This window comes from Chiloscyllium plagiosum, chromosome 1 (genome assembly GCF_004010195.1).
Source record: "Chiloscyllium plagiosum isolate BGI_BamShark_2017 chromosome 1, ASM401019v2, whole genome shotgun sequence".
Taxonomy (NCBI): domain Eukaryota; kingdom Metazoa; phylum Chordata; class Chondrichthyes; order Orectolobiformes; family Hemiscylliidae; genus Chiloscyllium; species Chiloscyllium plagiosum.
In genome coordinates this window covers 121,858,182-121,867,843 of record NC_057710.1, presented here as the reverse complement: position 1 = coordinate 121,867,843, position 9,662 = coordinate 121,858,182, and the positions used below count along the sequence as shown (strand labels likewise).

At 40.0% G+C, this 9,662-nt stretch overlaps 1 protein-coding gene across 5 annotated transcripts in view; it reads left to right on the top strand.

The window, feature by feature from the left end:
• Window positions 1-9,662, top strand: part of ptpn13 (protein tyrosine phosphatase non-receptor type 13) — a 263,474-nt gene that overhangs the window by 182,124 nt on the left and 71,688 nt on the right. For all 5 annotated transcript variants that reach the window (XM_043695955.1, XM_043695937.1, XM_043695928.1 and 2 more), the window contains 2 exons: window positions 2,199-2,370; window positions 9,139-9,349. In XM_043695955.1, the coding sequence (XP_043551890.1) occupies window positions 2,199-2,370; window positions 9,139-9,349 (383 nt within the window). The remainder of the gene's footprint in view (window positions 1-2,198; window positions 2,371-9,138; window positions 9,350-9,662) is intronic.

The window sequence follows — 9,662 nt, the reverse complement described above, 5'->3', positions numbered from 1 at the left end:
TTCCGACGCCCCTCCCCCAAGTCCCTCCTCCCTACCTTTTATCTTAGCCTGCTGGACAAACTTTCCTCATTCCTGAAGAAGGGCTTATGCCCGAAACGTCGATTCTCCTGTTCCCTGGATGCTGCCTGACCTGCTGCGCTTTTCTAGCAACACATTTTCAGCTCTGATCTCCAGCATCTGCAGACCTCACTTTCTCCTCCTTGACTTCAAGAAGGCTTGTTGAAATCAAAACTGTAATCAGGGAATTAGATAAAATAAAAGGGCATGAAGAGTGGGGAAAAAAACTTGAAAAAAGTTAAGAGAAACAATCTCACTGTAGAAATATTTGAATTTGGGGACCTGGGGCTCTGTAACGAGATCATGTCTGCTGTTAATTGACTTGGATTGAGAAACTGAATGTAAATCAGCAAAACAAAACTGCAGGTGATACCAAAGGGAAAGAACATGGAATCAATGCAGGAAGCTTGGGAATTAAAGAATGAGAGAGAGAAACTGTACAATTGGATAGAACACTGATTGAGTAAATTTACTGCTGGCAAATATGTATAGGGAAAAGTGAGACAATCATCTACTGTTATGGTTGAAGTTGCTCAGGAATGAACTTTAATATAAAGCACTTTGGGATGTCCTAAGGTCATAAAGAGAATTATAAAAAATCCAAGTCATTCATTCCTGTTGAAATGTTAATATGTGCAAGTAGTTCCATGTTTGTAATTAACACTAACTGCATTCTAAGTAATGCATGTGACGTGGAGATGCTGCTGTTTGACTGGGGTGGACAAATTTAGAAATCACATGACACCAGGTTATAGTCCAACAGGTTTATTTGAAATCCCAAGCTTTCAGAGCATTGCTCCTTCGTCAGGTGAAGTGATGTCACGTCTGACTAAGTAATGCATAGTTTCTGGAAAAACTTTGAGATGTGATAATGCGTGTGTGCAAATCGTTATTAGATTTTCCAATACAGTGTTCATCATAATAGCATCAACTCCACCTTTACTATTTAGCAGCTGTTGAACCTTTGCAGCCTTAAGTTAGAAATGCCATCTTTATTTCTAAGAAAATCCTGACTTCAGTCACTCCAAGTATTCCTTGCTCTCAGTTGAAAGATTTTTTGTCTGTTGATAGATTCAAAACTGTTCTCTCTTTCTCTGCTTTGTGAGTTCTGTGTTTCTGCTCACACTTGGTCTCTAGCCAGCCTGCTTTTGGCCCCTCAGCCTGACACACAGCCATGTACCTTCCCACTACCCGCTGCTCCTCCAGTCACCAGCTGTTTCCTTCCTGTATTTGCTGGAATAAATAGTCTGTGCTTAGAGGAGCAGCTCCTCTCAGATTCTGTCTCATCCACGTAGGAGTGTGCCTTCTCCCTCATTGGTCACTTCCTTGCTTGAATGTTACTTGGCATTTTGGGGGCTATTGTCAGCAAATTTGTCTGCTTCCCCATGTACTTGAAACCAAGAAATCTGTAATCATTTATGACCTTCTGGGAAAGCAAGGTCTCAATAACCAAATGTTAAGTGACTGCACCAGGATTTCAATCTTAAAATGTATTAAAACAAATTTTATAATTGTTTTCTTTCGGAAACTATTGAGACATTAATTATTGTATCTTCTCCCAGTGATGTTGTTACTTCCAGTAGTGTCTGAACTAATGTTGCTGTGTTGTGGCATGCATCCATGTTGTTCAGTTTTTTTTAATGTAATTTGAAAATGAAGGAGAAAGAAAAAATTCCCAATTTCCAAATCTCTCGTCTTGTATATTAGCATCATTTCTATACATGGTTAAAATATAAATTACAAGTATCCTAATTCTTGGTAATCCTATCTAGAATAAGGCATAGCTTAAGCTATTTTGCTAAAGTAAATCTGAACTGGTGGTCCTTTTTAAAATGGAACAAAATACCTCACAAACAACATTAGTAGAAGTTTTACAGACCTTTTGATGTACTGATAATATCAAGTATCTCTGATGCAATTACAGTTTAATAATTATCAGGAACAGTGTTTCATTCTAAGTTGAGTAGAATCAGATCACAAAGTTAGCTTCATGTGAGCAAAGCATTTCAGACAAAACAAGTCCGAGCATAAGCAGAAATACAGTAAGCATGCAAATGGGTGTAGATTTGGATGACTCATTTACTTGGAAGATGTGTCTTACATGATAACAGCTTTAGTTCTTTTGCCACTACTTGTCATAGGTGAATGGTGTTGACATCACCAGTATGAGCCATGCAGAAGCAGTGGAATTTCTTCGATCTATCCCAGATACAGTCACTCTAGTAATTGGACGGGTTCTGGAAATACCAGAGTTTCCAATAAAGCCACATTCGCTCCCAGATATCACACTGATGTGGCACAAGCATGAACTAGGTAAATCTTTTTAAATAATTCAGCTTGTTGTGTTTATAATAATGGTTTGAACAGTGTATAACAAGACTAATTTTGTTTTATTTAAGATATTGCCATTTTTTTGGGGACTTTTTTCCTTTCTGTTTCTTTCATTATAGATTATAACTGGAAATAAGTCTACCATAGGGAATGAGTGCAGTTAACGTCTCATAAGCTGTTTTGTAATTTAGATTAGCACTACTAATTTGGCTGACTGTTTGTTAATAATGCAGATTAAACATGTTTTTGTTTCATTTTATTAAATGTTAAAGTGATCACCGTAACGTGACTAAACAGATTTAATTTAGAGAAAAATGAGGGACCAGGAACTATAATTTTCTATAGATTCTTCTGTTAGTTCGTACTAAATTAGAAACTATATTATTTGTGTATACTTATGGAATGATAAAATTAGAATTGCTTCCCAAGTTTAAAGCCTGATATTTGAAAGATTTTGAGGTTTTTTTCTATAAAATGAGGGAATTTAGTGGGGGAGATTAAACTTGAATCAGAATCAGAAATTTATTAAAACATCAGTTGCTACATATATTCAAGGCTGAGATGGCCATATTTATATTTAGTAAGGGAGTCAAGGGTTATAGCGAAAGGCAGGAATGTGGAACTGAGGATAATCAGATCACCCATAATCTCTCTGAATGGTGGAACAGACTGATGAGCGGAATGGTCTATTTCTACTCCTATGTCTTAAGGTCATATTCAGATACTGAGTGGAGACATTTTATGTCCGTATGAGAAAACGTACGGTGTTGATTTATCTTCTCATCCGAAAGACGGTACTACAGTACTAGCATCACAATGTTTCCTAGCCTCCGGCACTGGGTGTTGACGTTGATGTTCATGTGCTCAGGTCCTGGAGTGAAACCTGAAACTTTGTGACTGGGAGGCAGAGCCCGACTAACTGAGTTGTGTCTGACACAATTAGAGTAATATGGTGTGTTGTTCTGGAACAGAAAGGGCTTTTAGAAAATGTCACGATATTCAAGGATGTTATCTTACCAATTTGAAATTTTGCGGATATTGCAAAGTTGGTGGATAATGCGAACCTAGAAAAATTGATGGCATTAAACACACTTTCAGATTAAAACAGACACCTAAATTACCCTGATAAAGGGCTTCCTGATGAAGGGCTTATGCCCAAAACTGTCGACTCTCCTGCTCCTCGAATGCTGCCTGACCTGTTGTGCTTTTCCAGCACCACACTCTCAACTCTGATCTCCACCATCTGCAATCCTCACTTTCTCCTAGACACCTAAATATGTAACATTGTTAGAGTGTTATTGTCAGGTGGAAGTCTCCTAACTGCTATCAGAATCAGGCTGCTCCATATGCACCCAAACACACATGCCAACATGTTATAGGAGAAAGTGAGGACTGCAGATGCTGGAGATCAAAGTTACACACTCTCAAACATGTTATAGGAACCTGTTGTGATCTGGACTATCCCAAAAAAGTGCCTCACCATGTGCTCATCTCACTCAATGACTCATGCTATTGTGTGTAGAAAAGATCCCCCAACTATATTACTTTAAAGGCTTCATTCATTATTTACAATTCAGTTGCTAGTTTGTCCAAATCAACTGCTGGTTAATCTCTTATAAGTGTTAGACAATAGTCAATAGTAGACTATTGTCTAACTATTGACTATTGTCTAAAACATATAAGAGATTAACCAGCAGTTGATTTGGACAAACTAGCAACTGAATTGTAAATAATGAATGAAGCCTTTTAGCTAGATTCCTGATTTAATTCTGACTATGACTAGTAGATTTTGCAGATTCTGCACTGTTTTGCTACCTTCAGGTCAGCTGTACCTCAAGCATGGACAGCTTGGTGGGGCTGTGTTTTGGGTTGGAGAATATGGGGAAGTGGCAAGATAGGCAGGAAATAGAAGGAGCAGCTGGGTGACGAGTGAGAGGGAGGGGGGAACAACACTGTACAGGGCATTTAACTCCTCACAGGTCTTTGAGGAACATTTTTGTCCGAATGTTTTGGGCAGCAACATGTAAGTCACCTCCACTTTATGAAGAAACCTACCACCAAGCTATGTCACTTCTAACCTTGCGTCAATGCACAGACAATACTCTGTGACTGAGTCTTACATTTTCTTCAACACTACAACAGGTATCAGCCGCAACTCGCTGCTATCTGGTCAACTGGGAAGGCTTTACAGTACAGTACTGAGAGAGTATCCAGATTTGAAATCACCTAATGCATGCTCCATGACTTTAGACCATAGAACATTACAGCATAGTACAGGCCCTTCAACCCTCGATGTTGCACCGCCCTATGAAACCAATCTGAAGCCCATCTAACCTATACTGTTCGATTCTTGTCCATATGCCTATCTAATGACCATTTAAATGCCCTTAAAGTTGGCGAGTCTGCAACTGTTGCAGGTGGGGCGTTCCAAACCCCTACTACTCTCTGTGTAAAGAAACTACCTCTGACATCTGTCCTATACCTATCACCCCTCAATTTGAAGCTATGCCCCCTCATGCTAGTCATCACCACCCTAGGAAAAAGGCTCTCACTGTCCACCTGATGTAACCCTCTGATTGTCTTGTACGTTTCAAAGTAAGTCACCTCTCGAATGAAAACAGCCCAAGTCCCTCAACCTTTCCTCGTAAGACCTTCCCTCCATACCAGGCAACATCCTAATAAATCTCCTCTGAACCCTTTTGAAAGCTTCCATATCCTTCATGTAATGCAGTGACCAGAACTGTTTACAGTATTCCAAGTGTGGCTGCACTAGAGTTTTGTACAGCTGCAGCATGACTTCATTGTTCCGAATCTCAATCCCTTTGTTAATAAAGGCTAACACACCATATACCTTCTTAATAACCCTACCAACCTGGGTGGCAACTTTGAGGGATCTATGTACATGGACACCGAGATATCTCTGCTCACCTACACAACCAAGAATCTTACCATTCGCCCAGTACTCTGCATTCCTGTTACTCCTTCCAAACTAAATCACCTCACACTTCTCTGCATTAAACTCCATTTGCCACCTCTCAGCCCAGCTCTGCAGTCTCTCTGTAACCTACAACATTCTTCATCACTATCTACAACTATACCGGCCTTAGTGTCGTCCGCAAATTTACCCATCCTTCTATGTCCCCATTCAGGTCGTTTATAAAAATGATAAACAGCAGTGGACCCAAAACAGATCCCTGCAGTACACCACTAGTAACTGAACTCCAGGATGAACATTTCCCATCAACCACCACCCTCTGCTTTCTTTCAGCTGGCCAATCTCTGATCCAAACCGCTAAATTGCCCTCTATCCCATGCCTCCATATTTTGAGCAGTAGCCTACCATGGGGAACCTTATCAAACGTTTTACTGAAATCCATATACACCACATCAATGGCTTTATTCTCATCCACCTGTTTGGTCACCTTCTCAAAGAACTCAAGTTTTGTGAGGCACGACCTATTCTTCACAAAGCCATGTTGACTATCCCTAATCAACTTATTCCTATCAATTATTATAACTCCTATCTCTCATAACCTTTTCCAACACTTTACCCACAACCAAAATAAGGCTCCCTAGTCTATAATTATCAGGGTTGTCTCTACTCCCCATTTTTGAACAACGGAACAACATTTGCTATCCTCCAGTCTTCTGGTACTAATGACATCATAAAGATCAAAGCTGAAAGCTCGGCAATCTCTTCTCTGGCTTCCCAGAGAATCCTCGGATAAAGCCCATCTGGCCCAAAGGATTTATCTATTTCCACACTTTTCAGAATTTCTAACACCACTTCCTAGTCAACCTCAATCCATCTCGTGTAGTCGCCTGTTCCTCCGTATTCTCCTCAACAACATTGTCGTTTTCTAGTGTGAATACTGACAAAAAAATATTTATTTAGCACTTCCCCTATCTCCTCTGATTCCACGCACAGCTTCCCACTACTGTCCTTGATTGGCCCTAATCTTACTCTAGTCATTCTTTTATCCCTTATATACCTATAGAAAGCTTTAGAGTTTTTCCTGATCCTATCCACCAACAACTTCTCATGTTCCCTCCTTGCCCATCTTAGCTCTCTCTTTAGGCCTTTGCTGGCTACCTTGTAACCTTGAATCACCCTAACTGAGCCTTTACATTTCATCTTAACATAAATCTTCTTCCTCTTGACAAGAGATTCAACTTCCTTAGTAAACCACAGTTTCTGCACTCGACAGCTTCCTCCCTGTTTGACAGGTGTATACTTATCAAGGACACACATAGCTGTTCCTTGAGTAAGCTCCACATTTCTATTGTGCCCATCCCCTGCAGTTTCCTTCCTCATCCTAAGCATCCTAAATCTTGTCTAATTGCATCGTAATTGCCTTTCCCCCAGCTGTAGCTCTTGCCCTCTGGTGTATACCTATCCCTTTCCATCGCTAAAGTAAACATAACTGAATTGTGGTCACTATCGCCAAAGTGCTCACCTACCTCCAAATCTAACACCTGGCTGGGTTCATTACCCTATACCAAATCTAATATGGCCCCCGCCCTTGTTGGCCTGTCTACATACTGTGTCAGAAAACCCTCCTGCACACATTGGACAAAAACTGTCCTATCTAAAGTACTTGAACTATAATATTCCCAGTCAATATTTGGGAAGTTGATGTCCCCCATAACAACTACCCTGTCACTCTCGCTCCTATCGAGAATCATTTTTGCTCTCCTTTCCTCTAAATCTCTGGAACTATTTGGAGACCTATAGAAAACTCCCAACTGGGTGACCTCTCCCTTTCCTGTTTCTAATCTCAGCCCATACTACCTCAGTAGACGAGTCCTCAAACATCTTTTCTGCAGCCATAATATTGCCACACCCCCACCTCTTTTACCAGCTTCTCTGTTCTTACTGAAACATCTAAATCCCGGAACCTGCAACAACCATTCCTGTCCTGCGCTACCCATGTCTCTGAAATGGCTACAACATGGTCCCGACCCATGTTGCATGTTCACCCACCTTATTCCGGATGCTCCTGGCGTTGAAATAGACACACTTCAAACCAACGTTTTGCTTGCCAGTGCCCTCTTGCGACCCTAAAACCTTATTTCGGACCTCCCTACTCTTAACCTCCTCTATACTCAAACTACATTTTCGGTTCCCATCCCCCTGTGAATTAGGTTAAACCCACCCGAAGAGCATTAACAAATTTCCTCCCCAGGATATTGGTTCAGGTCATAGAGGTTTCACCTGCTGCAGAAAGAGGCCGAATTATCCAGGTATCCAAAACCCTCCCTCCTGCACCAACCCTGTAACCACATGTTCAACTCCTCTCTCTCTCCCTATTCCTCATCTTGCTAGCACGTGGCATGGGCAACAAACCAGAGGTAACAATTCTGTTTGTCCCAGCTCTAAGCTTCCACCCGAGCTCCCTGAATTTCTGCCTTAAGTCCCCATCTCTCTTCCTATCCATATTGTTGGTGTCTATGTGGACCACGGTTTTGTCCTGATGGACAACCAACTCTTCCTCCACCTGAGCAAACATGAAAAGTAGATGCAGCATCAATCACCAGTGCCCTGTGAGAATTTGCAGAAAGCTTATCAGAGTGCTTCATTCAAACAATCTCTCCAGTCTCTTATACCAATATTTCTGCATTCATTTTTATCACGACCTTTACCGTTGTGTCTGGTTATCTTGCTTCTGTCCAGCCATCCAAATTTCATTCACTTCACAACAAGTATAAGTCAGTGTGTGTGTGTGTTTACTGCTTATATTTGTGCTGTTAGAGGGAACTTAAAAAAGAAATGAACTTAAACAACTGGTAAATGTGGGAAGGCAGTGATGGTGTGGGGCAATATGATGTGTTAATTGGAGAAATGTAAAAGAGAGTGGAGAACGATAGTGTTAGTAGAGATCTTCGACCTGTCAGCAAATATAAAAGCAGTATTCTTATCCTTGACCATTCTACAAATGTGTAATGTTTCAACCGTATCCTTTGAGTGAAAAGTTGGGCATTGAGCTCATGTACAATTTCTTTCCACTGGCAGTGGATGTGCCTCTGGAGAATTTTCTTTTCCAACAGCAGAAGGAACCCCCCTCATGCTCAATGTCTACATTAGTAAGCCTAAGTGGTAGTCTTTTAGTGCTTCCACCAGAAACATTTCTTGTTGTTTGCATTCAAATGTACCTGTTGTTCAAACGGCATTAGGTTCAGTTTATTAGCATCAGAGTCATAGGATTTCTCTCGCTTGCCTGCTACTAGCTCCCATGAAGGGGGCCACGATTAAAGAGTACTTTCACATCGCTTGCCTTTTTAATGAGGTGCCAGCATCAATTTATCCCATGAAATGGCTGCACATACTAATTTAGACATTTAATTATGTTTGCGCTGGCATGTAGTTAGTAATGATATCAGCTTTGAAATGGATCAGAATTTATTTCAAAGAACTAGTCTAAACATTATCCTGGATTTTATGATGTTAAAAAGTTGGATTACAGTTTTGATGATCTTTGTTTGAAAGATTATATGCCAAGAACCTTGCATATTAGAGAGTAATTTTTATTTTAATTGAAGTGAACATACTTGAGGATGTATAATTTACTGTTGTACATTTTCCACGTTGGCACAGTAATAGTTACTCTCAATATCTTTTTTTCAGGAAAATTGAATTCATGATGAAAAAGTGTTCTGCAGAATGTAGATTATTATAGTTTATAATGAATTAAAGAGTTTACTATTTCCTAATGTTGAACTATAACTAAATGAAGCTTCTCGTTTATACAGGCTTATCTGTGGCAGGAGGCAGTGATACTGCATGCCAATCAATCTATATCAGTGACATTAGTCCAGGTTCAGTTGCAGATAAAGAAGGTAGTCTGCAACCATTGGATATTATCCATCATATTAATGGTGTTAGCACACACGGAATGACAACAAATGAGGCAAGGAGAACTCTTCAAAATGCAGGTCCTACTGTTACTTTAAAAGTCACAAGGTATCATACAGGCTGTTTACATTGTATTATTTGTCCTTTCGTTTCATAATATGACATTGCAAAATGTAAAGCAGTAATTTCACTGTTCTCTGTTACTTTAATTCTGCTAATTAGCACCGTGTAGTGTACGGTTTCTTCTGAGTGATTATATATTACTACTTTATATCTATTGAACTGTTTCAAAAATTGTGCATGATGTTAGACAAAATAATTACTTCCTGTAAAAGCTTTCATTGCATCCATCTTCTATTATGCTGTTGTTATTGGTGTTCATGATTCGGAGGTGCTGGTGTTGGACTGGGGTGGACAAAGT